At 39.6% G+C, this 25,213-nt stretch overlaps 1 protein-coding gene across 1 annotated transcript in view; it reads right to left on the bottom strand.

Annotated features, from left to right (window-relative positions):
- Phex (phosphate regulating endopeptidase homolog X-linked) overlaps positions 1–25,213 on the bottom strand; it is a 214,012-nt gene that overhangs the window by 21,902 nt on the left and 166,897 nt on the right. Inside the window, exon 15 of the mRNA XM_041642476.1 lies at positions 21,279–21,337. Within this exon, the coding sequence (XP_041498410.1) occupies positions 21,279–21,337 (59 nt within the window). The remainder of the gene's footprint in view (positions 1–21,278; positions 21,338–25,213) is intronic.

Below are 25,213 nucleotides of genomic sequence, written 5' to 3'. Positions count from 1 at the left end.
AAAATTCCACTTCACATAATAAATCACCCCAAAGCAATGATATTTTTCTAATAAGAACAATGATCAGAAACCAATGTGATTTAATTATTCAGTCATTATGGCTTCCCTGCCTGGTAATGTGCCCAGCTGGAAGCAGTTATGTCCACCGCCAACCTTGTCACAGGAAAACATCTGACACCTGCATAAGCCTTCACGGCGGCAGCTTTGGTGTCTTAGGGGTCCCAGTCTCCAGTGCTGAGGCCGTCACATCAGCCTGATCAGCTACATCTTCTCAACTTGTCAGGGCCTTGAAACTCAATAGTGATAAACGGAAGAATTCGATGCCCTTAGGCATGTTTTGCTGAAGTGAATGGATTAACAGTGTAAGCTGCATCTTTTGGAGATGTCAACTAGCAAGAATGATAGATGGAAATCCCAACGGGGTCAATTCAATATCTTATCTTATAAAGTGAATAAGTTGTATTAGCAAAAGTGGAAGTGAGAAATAAATAAATGAAAAGGGAATACTTTCCCACCACACACTCTCTCATAGGTGTCTGTTCTGTTTCCGCACAAATTCATTCTATTTCAGTGTTTCCCCATTGCAAAACCACTCATCACATGTCCCAGACTTTTAAAGTCCCCTTTTTAAAATCAGTGTATCAATGTGTTTATGGGAAGCATTCCTCACACTGTGTGTGTGTGTGTGTGTGTGTGTGTGTGTGTGTGTGTGTGAGAGAGAGAGAGAGAGAGAGAGAGAGAGAGAGAGAGAGAGAAATTGAGAGACGGGCGGAGGGTTGGAAAAGATTACTTTGTAAGAAGTATGGTAGGAGGGAAAGTTGTTGCAAGCATATTTTAAAGGATTAAATCTCTGTGATGTTTTGAGAACTCTAAGAGATAATAAACTAAGGAGAAACATGACATTTGGTGCAGTATATGACATTCCTATGTAGTGTATATAATGGATAGATGTATGAACACATGTATGATTTCAATTCTACTCTAACAGACTGTGTTTTATTAGTGAAAAGACAAGACAATTTTCTTCCAACACAGCAGATAGAGTGGGGCAATTCCGAGACGAAGCTCCGGTTTTGCATTTTTGCTTATGCGCACCTCCATTCCTGCCCAAAGCAGAAGCCACCTGTCCTGAGCTACCTGGGAGATGACAAAGTGCTCATGTCTGTACACTTCGGCATGCTCAACTATTTTCCGTCACTTTGTGCTTTAAAAGCCACATCTGTTGTCAAAACTGTCGACTTCAGGTAACTCTTCTACCACTACATGATAACTCTTGAGGGGAGAAGGGGAGGGGGGAAGAGAACTTGAGGAACCCGATGGTCAAGATGGGGGAAGGAAAGAGGCAGAACAAGGAAAGAGATGTCTTGATTGATGGAGCCATTATGGGTCTAGCAAGAAACCTGGCACTAGAGAAATTCCCAGGAACCCACAAGGATGACCCCAGCTAAGACCTTAAGCAATAGTGAAGAGGGGGCCTGAACTGGCCTTGCCCTGTACTCAGATTGATGACTATCTTAAATGTCACCATAGAGCCTTCATCCAGCAACTGATGGAAACAGAGGCAGAGATTCACAGTGGAGCACTGGGTTGAGCTCCCAAAGTCCTGCCAAAAAGAGGGAGGAACGATAATATGAGCAAAGGGTCCAAGACCATGATGGGGATACCCACAGAAACAGCTGACCTGAGCTAAGGGGAGCTCACTGGCTCAGGCCTGACAGTGAAGGAACCAGCAAAGGACCAAACTAGGCCCTCTGAATATGGGTGACAGTTATGTGGCTGGGGCAGACTATGGGGCCACTGGCAGTGGCACCAGGATTTATTCTTGCTGCATGTACTGGTTTTTTGGAACCTATTCTTTTTGGAGTAATACCTTGCTCAGCCTAGATACAGTGGGGAAGGCCTTGAGCCTGCCTCAAAGCAATGTGCTAGGATTTGTTAACTGCACATGGGAAGGAAGCCTTACCCTCTCTGAGGAGTGGATGAAGGGGATGAAGGAAACGGGAGGAGGGGAGGGAATGGGAACTGGGATTGATATGTAAAATGAGAAAAGATAGTTTTTTTAAAATAAATAAATTCAAAAAAGAGGCAGCTCCCCAAACACCAAATGTCATAGCAAATACCACTTCCTTCCAAGAGAAAGTGGCAATTTTATCATAGTATTTGTATATTTGCCCATTTAACACATAAAAATATGCTATGTTTCTGAGTAGACCCCCACTTTTCATTTGAAATTTGTGAGTGATAAGGTTTTTTTCATATTTATTTTTAATCATGTGCCGGTGTATGGGTAGGTATGTTCATGTATGTGCCATTGTCCTCAGAACCCAAAGACATTGGATCTGTATGGAGCTGGAGTTTCAGGAAGTTGTGAGCAGTCCAGTGTGCATGCTGGCAACTCAACTGGAGTCTTCTATAAGAGCAAAATGCCCTCTTAATAACTTAGCCGTCTCTCCAGCACCAATTAATAAATTTTTGATTGTTGTATGTCCCATACTCATTTCCCTGTAAGCTCTGTGGCTTTTATTACATAATTTTGTAGACTGCAGTGGTCTTTACAAATTCATGTCATGGTATAGCAGGGAAGTACTCACATGTGGTAGCTGCCCTCAACTGTTATCACATAGAAGAATCAGATCCTGTTTAACTTTACTAAGCGTCACTTTGTAGGTCTCTCTAGTTACTAGTTAGTTTGGAATAGGGCTTCAAATGTCCATCTCTACCACTGTATATAGTAGTCTAGGCACCACACTTGAAGTACCACTGCCCAAGAGTTTGTCCAAGAACACTCTGGAGTTCACTGTTGCATAGTGTATAGTTAAGACCACACCGAAGACTATTATGTAGCAAATGAAGAAGAAAAAGGCCAGTCTTAAAATTCTAGCATGAAAAATTTTCCAGGAGCTGTTGTTGGAATAATGCCAGGTATGGACATGGAGATATAAACAGTATTTAATGGCTAACCTGTTAGTATATACATATACATGCATATTTTTGTGTATGTGTGTGCATATACAATGTACCTGTCAAATACAGGAAAAAAAATGGTTGCAGTAATCATCTTTTGGAAAAAATTTAGATTCTGGGTAAACATTTTGATCAATCAATGGTACCAACTTTTATCATCAAAGTTAGCTGTTTTAGAATTGTGTGTGTTTACCAAAAATTCTTCTAAAATCTATATAAAAACAGTTAACTAAGCTTACATGGTGTTGTTTTGTTCTTCTATAGTTAACACTCACAAATTCCATTTCTATTTCTAGCAAAAAATAAGGCTTGTAGTTATAGAATTTCTTTTTTTTATTTTTTTTTTAGTTATAGAATTTCAATGAGTCCAATTGTAACAAAATAAAATATTGGCGCCTCTATGCTGTAATCCCCTCATTATTTATTGTGATCACTTCTCTTTCTCTAATTTGCACCCGGGAAAGCCACAAGGCCCCGCTTCTAGGTTTCTACCTGGGTCAACATCTCATTTTGACTAAAACTTTCTCATAACTCTTCTATCAGTGAATACTGACTAACTTCACTGGAGCGCAGCCAAATGCTGACCATCGAATGTAAACTGCCCTGGTTGCTAGCATCATTGCTAAAGAACCAATCACATTTAGTGGGTGATAACCCCAAGTTCAACCATCTGACTTCTATAGTCATCAAATCACAGCCTGACTCTAGCTACAGTTTTTCAGGGGAAATTAAATGTCTCAATGTTTCAGAGCTTTCGGCATCCATCTTATTGTAAAATCACACCAATTAGATTTCTTAAGTACAAAGCATATAAAGAAGAAAATAAAATTAATCAATTATCCCATCACTCAAACATTGAGAAAGTAAATGAATATACTCAGGGCTAACAAATTCACACTATATAGGGATATGTCAAGCAGGAATAATTCTCCCTCATCTCCACCCATTTCTGCCCAACATTGATCTATCTTTCTGCCACTCTCTGCAGGGCTTACTTTAGCTATTTATTCAAATGTCACCTCACCCCCCTGGTGCTATCTTCTGCAACTCACTGTAACACTCAGCTACTCTCCATCTTAATAGACAACCAATCTCGCCACATGAATTTCAAGTTTCATAATATAATGGGATTTTTAAATTCTTTCTTTTGTTTCTAAGATTATAATATAATTACACCATTTCTTCCTTCCTTGTCCTCCCATCAAACCTTCTCACATGCCCCTCCTTGTTCTCTTTCAAATTCATGGCCTGGTCGAGGGATTTTTCATTTTATTTAGTCTTATTATTTTTTCAATGTAATACCCTCAGAGCTAGAACACCTGGCAATTATCTGTGAAGTGGATGGAATCCCTACTGTATGAACTTTAAAAGGGTGGCTAAGGTTGAAGCATTACCTGTAGTTACGATAATATTTTGTTGGCAGAAATCAAAAGTGCATGGTGCATTAAGTGCTACCAATGAATTCCTTCTTGAAGCTTCCATCCTCAGTGCCAGATCTGGAATGTGTTCCATTATTCAAGTTTGACTTTCATGTTCTTTCTAGATGAGAGCTGTGCTGGCTCTTGCTATGATGGCAGAACTCGTATGGTTTTGAAGCCAACACAGAGTCCATCAAAAAGCAGTGTGAAGGCTGGGAAGATGGCTCAGTGAATAAAATGCTGTCCATACAAGCATGAAGACTTAAGTTGGGAATCCCCAGCACCCACGGAAAAGGCCTGTAATCTCAGTGCAGCAGTCTAGCCAATCGGTGAGAGACATTGTTTTAGAAACTAGGGAGAACAATCAGTGAAGACACTACTCATAATCTAGCCACAACACTCACGAGTGGACACACATGAGAACATAGACACAATGGGCAACTATGAACACACCGAGAAGTCCTGCCTACCTTTAGGTAAGTTCTACCACACTATTTCCCCTGGGTCCTCTATACTTTCCCAGCAAAGAATTGAAATGAAGTATACTGTCCTTTCTAATGTTTATGGAACAAACTGAGGAGGGAAAATTGGACAAAACTAGACAAAAATTCTTGACCTGTGAATCCTGACCCTAATAGCAATTTCTTTCCTCTCTCGTTTTTGCTCTTTCCCTGTAGCTGCAGCATGCATTTATGCCACGTAACCTTGAGACTACAATTCAAGGTAATCATCTCATAGCAAACGCTCTGGAAACACTGCTTTGCAGAGGTTTCTCTTACTCAGAAGTTTCACTTTTTCATATCGACACAAATCCTATTGCTTTTAAAGACATCCTTGAGGAGGACTCCCACATATTTTCCTTTGGTTTCTGTGTTTAGTCACACTGCTCAAAGACGGAAGGCCTCAAACTTCTATTGCCAGTGTTCAAAGCCCAGCACACTAACATTCTCCCTTCTTCCTGTCAAATTTCATGAAAATTTATTAACAAAAAGCAAAGCAACGCAAACGTTTCTAAATCCAGAACCATTTCGTTCAATATCCCTTCTGACTCTGGTGAAGGGATTAGCATTATTAAATTATTTAGTTAGGATTCTTCCAGATGCCTCTATGGCAGAAATGACAGTGGCAGATGCAAAGTTCAGTCCCCCACAAAAAGTAATAGGGACATTTCAAAAGGAGAATCCAAATGCGCTTGAGATTATGTAGGCTGCGGTACAAAGTCAAGAACTGAATAAAAGGTTTGGACTTGCTGTAACTCCTTTCTATAGAGATAAACTTGGGGTTCTTCAATGACTAAGTATATGGGTCTTTGAGTTCTTATAAAAATGTGCTTGTCAGAGGAATCTAAAATAGCTGAAAGACACTTAAGGAAATGTTCAACATCCTTAGTCATTAGAGAAATGCAAATCAAAACAACTCTGGGATTCCATCTTACACCTGTAAGAATGGCCAAGATCAAAAACACTGATGACAACTTATGCTAGAGAGGTTGTGGGGTAAAGGGAACACTTCTGCATTGCTGGTGGGAGTGCAAACTGGTACAGCCCCTTTGGATGTCAGTGTGGTGATTTCTCAGAAAATTTGGAAACAACCTTCCTCAAGACCCAGTAATACCACTTTTGGGTATATACCCAAAGGATGCTCAATCGTGCCACAAGGACATGTGCTCAACTATGTTCATAGCAGGTTTGTTTGTCATTGCCAGAACCTGGAAACAACCTAGATGCCCCTCGACTGAAGAATGGATAAGGAAAATGTGGTACATTTACATAATGGAGTACTACAAAGCAGAAAAAAATAACGACAGCTTGAATTTTGCAGGCAAATGGATGGAGCTAGAAAACACCATTTTGAGTGATGTAACCCAGACTCAGAAAGACAATTATCACATGTACTCACTCATAAGTGGTTTTTAAACATAAAGCAAAGAAAACCAGCCTACAAATCACAATTCCAGAGAACCAGAAAACAATGAGTACCCTAAGAGAGACATACATAGATCTAATCTACATGAGAAGTAGAAAAAGACAAGATCTCCTGAGTAAATTGGGAGCATGGGGACCTTGGGAAAGGGCTGAAGGGGAGGGTAGAGGATGGGAGGGGAGCAGAGATCTCAATAAATACAAAAAATGTGCTTGTGGGTAATATTTGTTGTTCAAGGGCTGATGATGTCCATACAATATTCTACTGCATTATTACTTTTTCAATTAATTGAATATTTGGCTTTTGAATGGAGTTGTTCATTATTAATAAAGGCTTTGATTTAGTGCATATTATGACAACTATTTTATTTTCAAAGGCTTAGGCACTAGTCTTATATGATCAAATGAAGCCAAATATAAGTCTGTACTTGAAAGTTATTGATGATCTGCCATCCTAGTGAGTAAGGCATTGCTTCTTGTTGAGTTTCACTTGTAGCTACATTCTGCTTATACATTTAGTTGTTTCATTTACCCTGTTCAATAGTTTCTATCTCTATAACTCACTAAGTGAATGTAACTTATTATTCTAAATTCAGAATTGTCAGCGTATTAAACACATTATAAAAACTATCTCAAGCATTGGGTTTGGTCATGATGATGGAACTACTGACCACCAATATTTACCGAGTCTCTGTGATATTCTAAGCCACATAATTAAGTTCTGATAATACAAACATCATACATTATCAAAGTATATATAGTCTAGAGAATAAGAGAATGCTACTGAACAATGGTATCTTGAAAGACCTAAAGAAAAATGTGAACCTATTCTATGCTTTCTAATGTACAAAGAAAAGAAATACAGGATTCAAAGAAGATGTACAGAGGAGTTTGGAGAGGGGGCATTATTTATATAAACATCTATACTAATGAGTAGAAGATATAGTTGATAAAAAATAAAATCAATTGACTTTTGAGGCAGGAAATCTTAGGACACTTGTTTTCAAAATGTGGTTTGCAGACCGGCAACATCAGAATTCTCTGGGCACTTGTTAGAGATGGAAATATTGAACCTCTGTCCCAGACCTGCTCAATCAAGAACACTGGGAATGGGCTTCTGAGTTTCAACCAACCATTTGTATTACTGAGTCCCACCAGTTTCTATCAGAATAACTATTCTTAACTCCAACTACAAATTAGAATACTGACCAATGCTCTTGCCCAAATCTATTGAGGTGTAATATCTATGATGTTGTCCACTTGTAACTTGACCGTGCAAACAGTAAAGAACTGATCATGTTTAAGATAACTGAACCATAGCTCAGCCCTCCTGGTTTATTCCACCTCTGTTATCACATATTTGGGATATGGTATTTTTCCATGAACTTTCTTCAGGCTATGCTTTCCAAGATTAACCTTTATATGACCTAAAAAGATATGATTGTGCTAAAGGAAAAATATACATTTAGTTGTAATTGCCTTGAAAAGTCCAGGATGAATGCTAAAAGAGAATAAGTATTATATCCTGTTCAGTATCAATTCTGGTTATTGGCTAACCTCAATAGCACTCTTCTTGAGTGGTGGCATCAGTTGGGGCATGAAAAATGCTGCAGTTACAAAGCACTTTGGGTTATGCCTTTTTCGATGTTGTTATAAAAGGATTTCATTGTCATTACTGCTAAGATTAATAGCAGCTTTTTACTCAAGTTGGCATCTCGCAATAGTTTGGTGAATGCCAACCTTCCCATTTCCAGAAAGTATCTCGTTCTACCAGCTGTGTCGCCTGTCATGGGATTCAGCAAGATGTCTTAGCCATCTGTTGGCATCCTGCAGGTAACCTCCTGCCACCAGATCTAGCGGCCTCGAGCGGACAAACAGAAAGCAGATTCTGAAATCTGCCCTCCATCTCGCAGCTTTCTCTGATGACCATTCTATTCTATGTCTGTCATATCAGCCTTATTCCACAACAAACGCCATCTCTCGCCTTTCCCAGAGTTAGCAACCAATCCCATTTGTCCTGGACTAAAAAGATGCCTGGAATATAGTAGTTTTCAGTATTAAAATTGGAATAGGCCCTGGCAAATGAAAAGAAATTAAAAACACTGCTTTCATCCTCTAAGTCTGACCTATTTTGTATTGGCAGAATTTTAGGCACAATCGTTCTCAGCATTTGGCATCTTTCAAAGTCATTTGGCGATTAAAATCTTACTAAGATTCAAGGGGCTGGTGCATAATCACCAGAGTTTATTATTTAGTAAAAAGGGTCCAAACAATACCCATTTGTCACAAGTAGTGGTGATGTTGCTGGTCCCCAATAAACACACTTTAAGTAGTTCAACTTTCTGAAACAGAGAAAATACAAATCCCTGCCTCCACCCCAGTATGAAGCTCTGTCTGGTCCTTTCATATAAATAAGTGCTACCCTAGGTAGGAAACAATGACACTAACATCAGTGATGCTCGGCCTAGTCCTGGGAATATTAGGCAAATATATATTAATGAATGCCTGTGTGTCCCACTAAAGCCCTATCTGTTTATTTGATAATGATTTCATCAATAATGACACGGCTCCAATTCCCCCATATAAGTTATACAAAAACAAAAAACTCACAGTTTCTTTGTTAAGTCTCTTCCAATGTCATCCCTTAAGATGCAAACTCACCAATACATATGTCTGTTGATGGTAAAGGCATAAAATGAAAAAAGAAAACAGGACTGGGAATATAGCTTAGTGTTGATGTTCTTCCTTAGTTGCTTGAGGTCCTAGATTCAAGTTGCAACATTAAAAAACAAACACACCTCTTGGGTGGCAAAGAACTTTTCTTTTCAATTCTGTGACCTTCTTTAAGGGTACGTTCCTAGAAGTGCAAGAGTTTCTGTAGTAAGTGATATTTAAGTTGCATCCTACAAAAATAAACGACAACTTTCTTTTTCAAGGGCGGTCACATAAGGCTGGGAACATGAAGATAGATTAGTGAGCCTGACCCTGAGTTCCTGTCTCCCACGGTTGTGTTCCAGGATCTTGGTGCTCACCTTCTAGCTCACAGCCAGAGCGCTCTCAGCCGGTACCCACTCACACCTTCACTCGCGTCAGATAGACCCTAACAATCATCCTATCCTTTCTGTTGCCTACCTGCAGCAAGCCTGCCTGGTCCATTACAAGGAAGCAGCCGTTTGCAGATACCTCACAGGCAGCAGACTGAGGCCCTACAGCCACTGCTCCTTAGTAATGGGCTTTTAGGAGACTGTGGGCTTAGCAGTTGCAGATACTACTGTTTACTAATGAAGACTTCACAGAATATTGTTCTTAGCTGTCTCCTGGGTCAGAGATAATCTTAAAACACCTCCAGCAGGTGCTTTTTAAGTATACCATCTGTCAACTTTGCAAACTGTTGCGAGTTTGTTCGTGACTTAACTTCATCCGTCTCAACAAACTTTTGAAATCTTATTGTAAATTTTTGTGAAATGCTCACTTTCTGGGGAATACACTTTAATATTCTTTCTAAGGCATGTTACAGTATCTGCCTATCAAGTAATCTACCTTCAAACCCCCTTATTCTAAGGGACCAAGAAAGCGGTGGACTTAAACCCAGGGCTTGCAGTGTGCAGCATGCTTAGAGGTGGCAAAAGGAAAGTGCATTCATTGTCACAGCCTTTCAGTGGACGTGGGATCAATAGGACATGGGTTCCATCTCACCTTCTGATATTCAACTACCTTCTGGCTGACCTCACATCCTATAGTCTTGCCATATCAAAAGAGAAAGAATCCTCCAGTAGTGGAATTTGTGAAAGTATATTCAATGATTATTTGAAGATATCTTGCTAAACATTCACATGTGTCGCTCATATAATTCTCATATTTCTTACCCCATTGAACAGTATAGTGTAAGGATTAAAATAATACAATCAATAAACTGGGTACCCTCCCATACCTGCTTTGATGCTTCATCTTGGCTGTCAATTTAATTGGATCTGGAATCAACTAAGAGATGTACATCTGTATAGATAAGCTATTCTCTGGTTTGGATTCAGTGAGGAGGGAAAAAGCCCTCCCACAGAGTGGGTGGTACTCTCCAGCAGCAGTCCCGTTTAAGATGGTCCCAAGGAAAAGCTGTTGCTTTTTACCTGTCCAGCTTCACTCCTTGCTGGTGAGAGCACCTACTTCACTGATGTTATTGTTGCTACCATCCTTTGCTAACATCAAAGCCAAGCTTCTTCAGCCTTTCAACACGAACTGAAGCCCACCCAGTCCAGGATTTCAGTGTCATCTTGAGATAACTGAAGCATCTAGCTCAAGAACAGAGCAATTACTGGGTCTCTTACCCTGACTAATACACCTGCAGTTTACTAGTGTTGCATCTTCAGCAAATTATTTCACCCCTCTGACCTCTAGTTTCCTCTTCTGTAGAATGAACGCATGGTACAAAGTTGTATAGCTATTGTGGAAATTCTACATAATAGACGTGCACGTAGTAGGCACATTAATAGGTTCCCAGCATAGATGAGTGCACAGTGTGACCACTATACCCACTTGGTGTGAGTTTTTCAAGTAGAAATGGAAATGGTTGAACATGATATTATATATTATCATTTTTCAGTTACTAGAGAAGGCTCTCGAGATTTAACTTGCCCATTCCCTAACTCTCTCTTAGCAAGGTCAGTGCCCAAGATTAGGTCCTCTCCATCTTTCTCTTAGGCCATGTCAGAAACTCTTAGCTTGTCCAGGCAGCTTGACTTTCCCCCTCTTTGAGCCATTATCTTTAAGAATATAACTAAGAAAATAAATTGATTTTATTTTTTTTACTTCCTAAAGAAAATACACCGATCCCCTATTCTTTAACATGATCTATAGTCCAGTATCAACTTTTCCCAAGAATCGTATTATGCCCTTTGCTCTCTAAAGCACCAGGCAACCTGTGCTTCAGCATACGTGAGCATTCTCACGGTCCACTCCTGCACCATGCACAGCTCAGCACGCTACCTTTACAGCAGTCATCCCTCCCATATCACTTCTTTTGCCTAGAGAACTTTCCTTTCCTTCAAAAGTCTTCTCAACCCTTTTCACCAGAAATCCAATTGTGGCTCAGCCAGATTAAATTACTCCTCTGCAGTAGCTCTCAGAATACATTGAATAAGTCACTATGATGTCCTCTAAATGACCAGGTCACAAGTCTCTCACCCAACTCATCAGAAGCAAGCATTAGTATCTGGCTATGAATTACTTACTCTGATCCGTATTTTCTTCTAAGCATTTAATATGTTATTTCACATTCACAGTTCTATAAGATAGTTATGTCACCTCCATTTTATTTAAAAAATTGAACTATTAAAGATAGATGGGTTAAAGATGTTGAGAAACTTGGCCAAGACTTAAAGCTATTAGTGACCAAGTCAGGATTCAAAATCAAACTGTCCCACTTGAGAGCACACAGTATCAGCTATCAGTATTGTACCATGCTCTACATCCATGTTTAAGCTCAGTACCTGGCAATGTTATAATGCTACATATAACAAATCATCTCCAAACATACTTTCTTAAAACCAAAAACATTCTCTCTCAGTTTCTCTGGGCCAGGGATTCAGCAACAGCTTTTTGGGGGGAGGTTGTCTGAAGGTCTCTTGGGAGACCACAGTCAAAATGTTTGACTTAGTTGTGGTCACCCGAATGCTGGGACTGAAGGACCTGCATGGTGTTTGAAGTGGACAGAAAGCCTACGGAGCCTCACCCATGAGCCTTGAGCTGCTTGAGTGCCCTCATGATGTGGTGATCGACTTCTCCCAGAGGGATAAATCCAAGAGAGCAAGGTTCAGTTACGATATCTTTTATGGCCCAGCCTCAGAACTCATACTCTGTTATGTTTATAAAATCCCACTGGGTACAAAGCTGAGCTTTCACTCACTGTGGGAAGGGGCTTCAGAGAGCTGTAGATACCAAGAAATAAGGAATACTCCAACTCCTAGAATGTTAAATGGGAACATGTTCTAGATCATGGCTTCTTCAGCTTTTCTACTCACAACTCCTTTACACCCAAGAAATTTTTATTTGATTTTGGCATATGCATATGTGTGCATATTTATGTATATTAATCAGGTATTTCCTGATAATAAATGATAAATGTATTATAAAAATAAATGTATTATAAAACAACTTTCTGGAATACACATATTTACCATGTATTAAAGATAAAAATCTGCATGCTAATGAGATGGATCTTTTTATTTATTTTTACGTAAGAATTAAATCTTGGATGAATATTTAATGCTGTGGGATATAAAGTATCTTCAGCATTTTCAGAGTTTTTAATTGTTTCTAAATATGTATTTATTTTATGTGTATGTCTTGCACCATATGCATGCAGGTACCTGTGGAGGCCTGCAGAGGCTTGGATTCCCCTGCAGCTGAAGTTAACATACATAACATACAAACCAAGTACATGTGAGCTGCAGGATTTGAATGTTGAAAAGTGAACCTGGGTCCTCTTCAAGTGTAACAAGTATTCTTAACTGCTTAGTCATATCTCCAGTCCCAATATTTATATATATACACATTCATCAATGCTGAGACTGCCACTTTGTATAAATATATACTACACAATGTTGGATTATATTCAGATCCATTTCAAAAATTATTAAGAATTCTACCTTATTCCTAAACCAAAATTCGTTTGCTGATTTTCTATATAACTCAAGTCAACCATTCACATAGAATGTGTGTATTGTATGCATGTGTTCAAGTGTGTGTGCTCATGTGTTGAAGTGTATGTGGAGGCCAGAGTTTGTCAATGAGGGTCTTCATGGATTGCTCTTCACTTTATTCTTTGAGACTGATTTTCTCACTGACCCATGGGGCTCATCTTAGGGGGCTATCAGTCTCCATCAATCATCCCTAGAAGTGGGGTTATAGATATGTGTCACCATGCCCACGTTTTACATGGGTACTGGAGATCTGAGATGAGGTCCTAATGATTGCACAGGAGGCCCTTTTCTGATTGATCCATCTTTCCAACCACTCAAAGTGCAATTTGTAGAATCTTTGGATACCAGTCAGACATTATCCATTGCACCATTAGCTTGGTGCTTCAAAAAGCAATGTTTTAAATCAGATTTTATAGAACACAGAACAATTCAAAGATATACTAACTTGATATCTGCTGAAGAATGCTAACAGGAAAACAGTAAAAATCCTTTATTTCCATAACTAAACTGTTCTGTTTCTGTAATATCAATACAACATAGGCAGTACTGTCAAAAATATCTTGGGCAAAATGTCCCTCAACTGAAGAATGGATAAGGAAAATGAGGTACATTTACACAATGGAGTACTACACAGCAGGAAAAAATGATGACATCTTGAAATTTGTGGGCAAATGGATGGATCTAGAAAACATCATATTGAGTGTGTAACCCTGACCCAGAAAGACAAATATCATATGTACTCACTCATAAGTGGCTTTTAGACATAAAGCAAAGAAAATTCAGCGTACAATTCACAATCCCAGAGAACCAAGACAACAAATAGGACCCTAAGAGATACATATAATCTACAGGGGAAGTAAAAAAACGACAAGATCCTCTGAATAAATTGGGACCATGAGAGAGTGTAGAAGGGGAGGGGAGAGAAAAGGAGGGTAGTAGAGAAAAATATAATAGCTCAAAAAAACAATAAAAATATCTTGGGCTTATTTTACACTTGATTGGGAATTTTTTGTCAGTGTTCAGAAATCTACTAGTCCACAGTTTTGAAACATGTTCAGATACACAGGTTACAGGTAAATTGTGTTCTAGATAATGATAAATTGGTGTTGATCACTGACATGTCTCCATAGGTCCATAATTTTGGAACGCTGTTCCCAAATTCTAGATGTTTGCCCTGTTTACTCATGTCTCCAAATGGAGCATCAAATGAATTCAAGACTTTAATTCCATTAAATCCAAGTACAAGTCATGGGTGAATATCTACTAACTTGGCTTCCATTCTATGGTTTTAGGCTGAGCCAACAAAGAATGAGAAATTCTCATAGTCTGAAAGAGTTATGTCTGTAACAGGAAAACAAAGCTGTTTGGTTTCAGGATTAACTCTATGGTCTGCTGCCAGTATAAGCCCAAGCTCCAGACAAAGGTTTATTATCTTCTTTAGCACAATATCTGTAATTAAACTGGAGCAACCAAATCTCTTAGATATAAGAGTAAAGATAATAAAAGTGTTGGGTTTAGCCCTCAGGCCATGCTTGTTTTCAAGCCAAGGTTGAATTTGCTTAAAATAATTATTTAATATTGTAGTGGCATTTCAATTGCATTTTAATAAATAAAACTTGCCTGGGGAGCGGGAAAGTAAAACAGCTACACTGGCCAGCCTTATAGACCAGGGAGCTATGACTTGCACCTTTAATCCCAGTAGCCACACTAGTTTGCCATAGAAACCGGCAGGTGTGTGTCTTTAATCCTAGTGGTGCATGTCTTTGATCCCAGAACTAGAGAGGATTATAAAATGGGAGAAAACAGGTCTCAGGCACAGTTTCACTCTGAGATTTCTGGAGGCCAGATCACCGTTTTGAACCGAGTTCAAGGTAAGAGCCATTGGCTGCCTGCTTTGCTTTTTGGATATTCAGGTTGAACCCCAATTGCTCTGAGTTTTTAAATCATGCTTCAGCTGGTTTCAGATATACAAACATACAAACCAAATACTGGAATGGGGCATATTACAAATTCACAGTGACATGAATACATATAACTACCAATTTAAATGTCATTAGAACTGGTGACAGCTCTTTCCTACAATGCCCAATACAACCTGTGTAAATCACTAAGACTTCACACCACCCTCCATGTCAGAAGACGTGGATACTTAGCTTGACAAGGACAGAAAATGAGCTTTAACCACTTAGCAAAAATAATTGAACATCAAAAGATGGCCCCAACTTCATGGTTCTGCACAAAACCATGGATTGGGAATGAATAACAACTCTATAGGTTTTCCTATTTGCTACTCAAATCTTTACTGCATAAAGCAGCAGACTTAGTGGCATAAATCAGAAAATGATAATGAGGCATGAAGGAAATTCTCATAAATCACGTTACTAAGTATAGTTACATTGTAGATGTGGAACCCAATTAAACAGATGGCCACATGCTGTCAGAATTAGCCCCTAATCAATAAAGATGTTCACTTTAGGAAATCACCTCAATTTTTCATTTCTTCAGTGAAGCACAGAGGAGGCAGTTGGGAGGGGATGGGGGAGTCCCAGGAAAGCCAGGGGGGAAATGTGTAAGGAGAAATTCCACCTGTCTTAATTTGTAGTCCAGAAAATCAGAAATGAAGGAGGGTGGGGGAAAAGTCACCCAAAGGATTCCTTGTCATCTTGCCTGGTAATGTAATTTACAATGAGAGCAGGCACTGGTCATTAGGAAAATAGAAACAGCTTGAATCTCTTAATTAAAATACTGCTTCAAATTGTTCATTTTAAAACCCCTCTGCCCATGAGCTTTCTAGAACCCATTGGGTTACCCTGAAATGGCTACTTCTTCAGGAAAATTCTGATGGGGTCAGCCCTTCCTAGACAAGACAAAGGCAGTGGGCAACCCTTGAGACAGAACTACTATTAGATGCGCTTAACTCTCCAAAAGCACAGTAAGCTCCTTTAGTGACATTTGAGAGAAATGGAAACACCAGTGAAGGGACAATTTCATCACCCTCTTCTTGCATAAGAGCTGACCTATTACACACGCTAGACTGGTAGCAATTAAATCTGAAATACCAAAGGTTGATGAAAGTGGGGAACAAAAGGAATACTATTGGAATTTAGAATGCCCACGTTAAAAAGCATCTGGCAATACCTGGTTGAGAACTTGCAGACTCTCCCTGCAAGGAGTTCTGCCCCCAAGGAATATCAGCCTGACTGGCTTCAGAAGACTACGCACAAGAATAGCAGAGAAGCACCATTCCAAGGAGTGAATATTTGCAATGGTGGAAGATATAGAGGGTATTATCAGCATAACAGATTGTCTGAGTATATGTATGGTCAGAGAAATGAATACTACACAGCAATATATAGTGAAATCGGGAAAAATACTGCCATACACTCCACGCATATACCCAAAAAAAGAATGGGGCTGGAGAGATGGCTCAGTAGTGAAGATCATTGGCTGCTCTTCCAGAGGATCCAGTTTAGATACCTAGCCCCCAATTGGCAGTTCACAACTTGGTGTAACTCTAATACTAGGGAATCTGATGGCCTTTTCTTGCCCTTGCAGGTGCCAACCAAACATATGGGCACAGGCACACATGTAGTCCGACATCTACTTAATATACTGATTGGAAAACCACAATTTCTGAAGATTATTTACAGTATGATAAACTTTTATTATGTTGAAAACAATATCAGATAGGGGTACCTACATAAATTGCTAATATTTTAGTATTTAGAAGATAAACATGGCCTAGCACAGTGGTGCATGCTTTTATCCCAGTACTTGAGGGAAGGGGAATCTCTGTGAGTTTCAGGCCAGCATGGTCTACATAGCAAGTTCCATGGCAGCCGAAGTTATATGTGAGACCCCCCCAAAGAAAGAGAGACATAAAATGTAGCATGTTGGTTACCTCTGTGGTGACGAGGAGAGTAGGTCAGGGAGGCGGACTGGCAGCTCAGGTGACACTGGTAAGATTTCCGCTCTTCACTGAGTCGCACTTTATTGAAACTTGTTGATTTTCCATCCTCCCAGATGCTTTCTAACTTAACATGGGCCAGCATAGTACACAGATTCTCTTGAATGCAGCAAATATTGCATAGTAAAAGATGTCCCATTAAACTTTAATGTCACTTCAGAACCCTGAAGACAGGCTTGGAGGAAGTCCCTTGATCTCGCTGTCCCTCTTTCCAGTGTGGCCATGTTAAACAGATTATTTTCTGCTTACCAACATATTCCAAGTAGACTTGTGGACTAGTGGCTAAATCTGGCTTAGGACACGGGTTGTGAAACCCCAAATTCATTGATAATATAGTAACCACAAAGGGACAAAAGACACATTTGGGGGATATCTGCCACCCCAGTAAGCTGACCTCAAAAGGAGAGGAAAGAAGAAAGATCCCAGCCATGACTGGAGTCATTTTACTCTGAGAATATTTTTCCATCTTTCCACTTCACCTGCCATCAGCTGCCCTTTGCTTCTACTTGCTCGAGCAGAAAAATGAGTATTTGGACATTGTTTTGGCTTCTCAAAGAAATTTGACCCTTGCAGCTATGAGGAAGTTGGGAGGAGAAGAGACAGACTGACAGAGAGAGAGAGACAGAGACAGAGAGACAGAGAGAGAACTGAAACAATATTTTTGAGATGCTAGGATGTTACTGACAGGTAGTGCAGAACAGACTTCCGGATTCCTCCAAAGCTGTTCTGCCAGAAGAACAACATTCGTCCTTTAAGCTCAACACACTTCTTTCTGAAGTCTTCCTGACCAGGATGGCCTGACTTGTGCCCCTCTAAGACATGACACCTGTGACAACCTTGCCTCTGCTTTATTAATCATATCAAGATACCAGAACCCTCCAAACTGGTATAGAGACTACTTCAAGTGAAAAGATGAGCTGCAGGAGAAAGAATTGTACCTGAGCTTCCCTTGTCTGCTAAGAATGAAAAGCAGGATACTGCAAAACGCCCTAGCAAGGTAATCTTAAGGTTACACTCGAACAATCTGAAAAATGATTGGGTAAATAAGGTGCCAGACATCTTTGTCCTTCCTACAGTAACCATACAAACTTTACTGCCAACTCATCTGGGGACAACTGCTCATGCAATACAATGTTCTTCTATTAAAGTGTTCTGTTAAAATAAACAATCTGGATCAGTGGAATGGTTCAGTAGATAAAGGGGCTTGCTGCCAAACCTCATAACCTGAGTTCAGCCCCCAAAATCCATGATGTAGAAGGAGGAAACTGTTTCCAGAAGCTGTCCTCTCACTTCTGAACATATTCCATGGCATGCCCCACCACACACAGAAATAAAAAATAATACTAAAACTAATAGAAATGAATAGTCTAATCAGTATTCTACTTCTCAATGGACATTTTCTACATAATGTAATTAGATAAGTGCTATAAATTTTAATTGTAATTGATAGCTCAATATCTTAAGCCTCCATGTAACATATGCAGCTTGGTAGTCAACTTGGAACTTTGGACCCTAAGAAAGCAACAACAATATTTTCAGCATAATTAATATTTACATACTAAGGAGTGACACTCAAAATATTTAACAACTTCTTTGGTTATATTAATTAATGTAGAATCAAAATTTAACACCATCTGCTTGGTTTCCATCTGTAGGACTCTCAAGACAGTCCTACAGATTACCATTCCCAACAGTAGACGCAGGAGGGCGACTCTAGAAGCAAGCTCAATCCTCCAATGGCATGTGAGGCCACAGAGTCCTATAAGGTACAGATCTAACTTGGATGAGCTACGACATATGGGGCTGACTGGACATGGGACAGGCCTGATACCTCATTGAGAAGAGATCTTTCACTTGAGGAAATTTCTAGGGGGAAAAAAGGCCAATGTCTTGAGAGAAGTATATGTGTCCCCTGTGTTCTAGAAGCAGAAAGGAAGCCAGTGTGGCTACACATGAAAAGAGATGGGAGTGGAGTTGGTAAAGGTGGAGGAACGACAAACACTGGGCTGGCAACGGAGCTCAACAGGCATTATGCTTGCCTAGCATGCACTAGGCCCTGGGTTCGAGCACTAACACCTCACATGCCTCCCGTGGTGACACACATGCAACAGCAGCACTCGGGAGGTGGGGGCAGAAGCATCAGAAGATCAAGGTCAATCCTTACCTACACAGGTTGCTTGAGGCTAGCCTGGGACACATGAGACCCTATTAGGCAGGGGGGAAAGGCATGTTTCTAGGTCATTGCAAGTAATCACTTTTAAGCTAAGTAAGATAAGATGTGGATAAAAGGATTTGTAGACAGGGTGACATGATCTAACCAACCATAAAGAGAACAGCTTGGAGGAGCGGAGGACAGAAGCAAGAAGGCCAAGGGAGGCTCTTCTTAACATCCAGCAAGAAAACAGGGAATCTCAGAAATACCACATCCTGCGTTCACCAATGTAGAAATGCTATTGGAAGTACATATATCATCACTAGAAGAGCGAACAAAGGTGGAGAATAGGGCAAATAGAATAGGAACCAGAACTGAGCACTACGACATCATGGTGGAGAGGTGAAGGACATAAGGGAAAGCAAAAGGAGTTTGACTTGGAGCAGTCAATTCTCCCCACAAGAGCTCACACCACCAACCTGAATTTGATGTCTTCCCTCTTCCTAAATAACTTTTACTACAAATGGATATGACTGTAAACGACATAAAGGATTATTCTGCATTTATTAACGAGGTCTCGTACTCCGTATATTTTCTCCAGTTACTGATTTGCTATACAACCTAATTAGTGAAACTCATCTGTTAGTAGGCGTCACAGCAGGCCATCTAACTTTCACTTTTGCATGCTCTTCCCTTACATGAATGTGCCACATTAGTTCGTTTCCATGTACAAGGACACAGAAGCAATTTCCCTTTCCTGCTGCCATCTGTGACCCTGCCACGAATATTCTCACATGGGCTTCCTTTTCCCTTCCTTTGGGTTCTGTTGGGAAGGTTTCTCAAACTTTAGCATTCAGTAGAAACAGTTGGAAATTTTATTAAAACCAGTTTCTAAACCCAGCATTCAAAGATTTTGTATAAGCTAGAGCCTGAGAAGTTGCATTTCTGACAAGCTCCCCCAGGGTGCTTTTGTTCATGGTCCAAAAATGACACTAAGAATCAATATCCTGGAATAGACCAGGCATGAAGAAGGAAGTCACAGATGTGCAGGCACCTCTCTGGCTTTTCTACATGTTGTCAACTTGCCTTGCAATGTGGGTGGCCTAATTTATGTTTACATCAGTGGCAGGATCTTTAAGACCAATTCTGGATGCTGTCAGATTTTTAATTTTTGCCATACTAGACTTCAATAATTTAAAAAAATGAATCACAGAATTGGTTCTGGCTTTAGTTCTGATGTTGTGATAAAACATTATTATCAAAAGCAACATTGGGGAGGATGTTTGGTTTACAATTCCAGACCATGATCCATCATTGAGGGAAAGCAAGACAGGAACTTGAAGGTAGGTCTGATTGTCATTCCACACAGGATTACCTCTGACAAAGGAACTCACTTCACAGCTAATGAAGTACAACAGATACCACGGAAGGTGCTGCTTGCTAGCTGACTTCAAAGAAGGCTTACTAGCAAGCTTGAAGACTGCTAACTTTCAAATGGTGCTCAGGACCTCCTGACTAGGAATGGTGCTTCTCAAACTGGGCTGCCCCCCACACACACACACACGTGCGTGAGTGTGTGTGTGTGCATGTGTATGTGTGTCTGTGTAAATAATCAAGACAATCACCCGCAGGCCAATCTGATCTAAGAGATTTCTTAATGGAGACTATCATCTTAGATGATGTAAGCTTTTTCAAGTTGACACTTAAAACTAACTAGAACAGCATATATAATTACACATACCCAACACACAGAAATAGACATTACATCCTAAAGCTAATCAGAATACATTCAAGCTTCTTTATTCCATAGAAATTACTCCCAGTTAACTGCCATTTTCCCTATCAAGCAAAGATGGTGTGGACAAGACCATCAAAATAATTATGAAAGGAAAAAGAATGTGTGCTCTTTTTAATGAAGAACTTCACTGTGGTTCTGTTTGTTATAGTTTGAAAAGCCAATGATGATATGAATTTTTTATGGACTACTAAGGAGAAAGGAAGTGAATGACCTATACAATGAAAACACTGAAGAAACTGAAGAAAACACTAGGAGATGGAAAAATATTCAAATATTGGAAAAATTAATATTGTGAAGATAGCCAACCTACCAAAAGCAAACCACACGATAAAAGCCACCGCCATCAAGAATCTAGTACTCACGTATCTGGTTAGTGGATGCACTGTAAAAGGCATTGACTGTTGTCGGATTTGTAAACCACCTGCAGAAAGAAAGACAAATGCCACAGGTAGCCATCAGTATCCAAATAGAAAACCAGTAAATGTAAAACAACACAATATTGCTGCAAGGGAAAATTTTTGTCTTATTTATGGCTCCTAGTCCATTGAATGAACAATTTTATCAGAAAGTAAGCACAGTTTGGCATGAATATGTTAGCAGGGCTGGAGAAATGTCTCAGTTTAAACACACTGGCTGCTCTTCCAGAGGGCCCAGGTTCAATTCCCCGTACCCACATGGAAGCTAACAACTGTCTGTAACTGCAGTTCCAGGGAATCTACGGTGCACAGACATTCATCCAGGCAAAACACACACACACATACACACACATATATTATCTCTTTTAAAAAAGAATACTAGCAAGCCTGGATTTTCACTGACAACAAAAATGATTAATTAATTGATTGATTAATTAACTAATTTTATTTTTTTAATTAACTAATTTTAAAAATGCAACATGAGTGCATCTGAAAATCCTTTAACAAGAAGTTTACAATCAGAGGTGCTCCCTCGAAAAATCAAAACACACAGTAGCAAGCTGATGCTTGTCAGGTTCTGTTCAGATGATCCAGGCAACAACCACCTTTCTGGCCTGTATCACCCCTGACCTGCTATGAAACTGTTGCTGCCACAGGGTCCGCCTGCTCCCGTGAAAAGTTTAGTGATTTAAGTTGCAAGTGCCTGAACTATCTCTATAACCAGCTGAGTTTTGAGGAATCCATCACCAATCTTTCCGGGGTTTGCTTTCAGCTGTAACGTGAAGGTGTTGGGCTGGTAGGATGGTGCTTGCCCTGAGATCCCGAAGAACTGAGTCTCTAGTTACCTAGAGCAGAATATAGCACTTTCTTCAGTAAAAAATCAGAGTGTAAATGCTTCAGGCTTTACAGATGAAGAAGCAAAACTAAAGATAGTATACAGATAGGAAATACTAAACTTTCTACAATGATTAATAAAATTAAAATATAATAATAACTATCATCTTTATTCATCAAAATGACAAAATTCTTTTGAGGGGGAATATTTCAACTAACTGGTTAAACTTATGGCTTATCAACATCAGACAAATTACAACTTTTTATCTGTAAATACCATTCTTGGTTCATGGGCTAAGTGACACAGCCAGGTGGTATCTAGCTCAGTCACTGCCTTTTATAATTAAACACGGGCAATGCCTTTTAAGCTGAATTGCTTAAAAATAAACTTGGACAGGACTGAGTGTCTAGCTTAGTGATATAAGGCATGCTTAGCATTCATGAGCTCTGGGTTCCAACCCCAGCATGAAAAAAGAAACATAAATCCCTTTTCAAACAAAGGTTTTATTCTTCTATGCCTAATAGAAAACCATCAGAGCAATAAATTAATGTATAACAGTCTTAAAAAAACCTTGTAGGTACTCAACTCTTGATTCTTATTGGTCCTCTCTTATCTTCTTCCTTGCGGAAAAGCCTATGACTATGTCATCCAATCCTCGTGATTATTAGCTAGCAGACACTAAGCATTTTGCTAGGTTCTAACTTTATCATTATAGCCCGTCTGCATATAAGGACAATGAAATTGAGAAGCATTGCACACTTGTGCAAAGACTGGTCTTTCAGATTTGAACGTAATTCTATTAGGCCTTGCATTATTCTAGAGACAGTAACAGAAATCAAGAGAGTATCTTGTCTTTTGTCCAATCAACGTAAGATAAGTGGTTCAATTAGACCCTGGTGCTTATCAAAAAAAAAAGGTTACTGACTGGTCTATTTTCTTGAGGAAACAAATACGGGAGAAAGTATCTTTGTTGACCCCAAGTTTCTGTCTGTAGTGAGTAGAATTATGGCCACATCCTAATCCCTGGGATCCTGCCATTGCACAACAAAAAGAACTTTGCAGATGTAATTAAGGTTAAGGATCTAAAAATAAGGATTATTTTACCTGGATTATCCAGGTAGGTTTATCTAATTCCATCAGCCCTCAAGAGCAGGCAACCTTTTCCAGCTAGAATCAAATAGATTCAACAGAGGATTGGAGGTCGGAAAAGATACTTGCACACAGGAAGTCAGGCAGATGGGAAGGGTGAGAAGAATTTCACACACTGCTACTGGCTCTTAGAAGAAGAGGCCATATTCTAAGAATTCAGACCTTCAGGCCTGCAACCACAGGAAGTGGATTCAGCCATAATATATACATGTGATAATTGCAATAATATATGTTCCTACAGACTCCCCCTTCTCTTCCCCTCATTTCTCACTCTGCTTGTTCATATAAAAGTAAATATTCAAATTATTAGGGTGAGAACCATACATTGACCTGTTCCTAAAAGCTGATAGGCAAATTCACACACACACACACACACACACACACACACACACACACACACACACAAAGAAACAAACAACCACTGTCTGGGGCCATTTCAGAGAGACTTCTAAAGCTTCAGCAAGAATTGATAAAACATCCTACCTCACACATATGACCTCATTCCTGACCCCTATCCAACCCTCTGAGTTGTTATTGATTCTTTGGACCATTTGGAGCCTTAATTGTCCCTGGAGCTGATATTAAGTATCTGCACCAGCAGGTCTTATCAGTTGTTGATGCTTTTATTTCTTCTGCGTATTCAGGGACCGTGCCAATCCAGCTGTGAAACATTTTGTACATCTCCTTTATTATATCCAAGTTTGTTATATATTTAGTTTTACTGTTCTCCGATGCAAACTTTCAATATCTGTTTACAAAATAGTTTATTCACCCACTAAGATATGGAATCCAAATTCCTTTCCTCTTTATTATAGATTAGTCTTGCTGACTCTCTGCTAAAGAATGAGATGTGATGAAGCTTGAAAGAAGCGGGTAGAGTGCTGGCCTAGCATTCAGGAAGCGCTCAGTCCCATTCCCAGCACTGCACAGACTGGCTGTGATGGCATGCACTTATAACCTAAGCACTCAGAAGGTGAATAATCCTCAGCTACATATAAAGTTTGATGTCAGTCTATGACATGAGACCCTATCTCTGATAGATAAATAAACTAATAGAGTAATATTTTATATAAAAAACGAAATTAAATGGTACTTGGTGACTTCCAAGGGCAATACACTGATGCACACAAGAACAGCCTCTTCTTATTTCTCTCCCATCTCTCAAGAAACTGGCTATTCAACTTTGTTCATCAACTAACATTCTGTTAAGACGTTTTACACACAAAGGGGCCATTCATAGGTGTTCTAGCCAATGAGCACCAATGAGTAGGAATGTAAGAAAGGGAACCCAGTAACTATCTTACTATGACTACATTAAAGACTATGAGCAATAGCCACAGAGCTAAGCCTAATGACCACACCTAGAATCAGAATATGCAAAAGTCAAATGATTAGTGTTCCTATGAGCACCTAACTGGGGCATGGGGGGGGCAGTTATACAACCACAAATAAGTAGAATGTGGAAAAGTTGACTCTCCACAGATTAAGCCCTACCTAACAGGCTGAAGTTTCCCAGTTTTATTTGCCAATATGATGGATCTTAAAAATTATTAAGTTAGAATTCCTTAAAGCCAAGCATATAAACACTAATTCTTTTAAATGCTCACACTTGTCAAAGTTGGCTATCTCTTCACCAGCATGGCCCTGAAGGCCTTCCAGTTTGTAGGGCTGATCTCCTAGGATGATTTATGAGATAAAACCACCGTCCAAATGTCATGTTCTGAGCAGAAGGTCACTAAATATATTGTTAAATATACATCCATTTTAAGAAGCAAAAATATCAGCTCTAGATTCTTCTTACTGTCTTTGGGGTGCTCCTGCAGTCTGTATTTGTGAAAAACCTAATAAATAAAATAGAGGAGAGAAGTCTAATATAAACTTCAAATCACAAAACTTC

This window comes from Microtus oregoni, unplaced genomic scaffold (assembly GCF_018167655.1).
Source record: "Microtus oregoni isolate MIOR12 unplaced genomic scaffold, Mior012 000074F_ref0000038, whole genome shotgun sequence".
Lineage (NCBI taxonomy): Eukaryota > Metazoa > Chordata > Mammalia > Rodentia > Cricetidae > Microtus > Microtus oregoni.
Note: the sequence above shows the minus strand (reverse complement) of the source record. Positions and strands in the feature narration are given on the sequence as shown.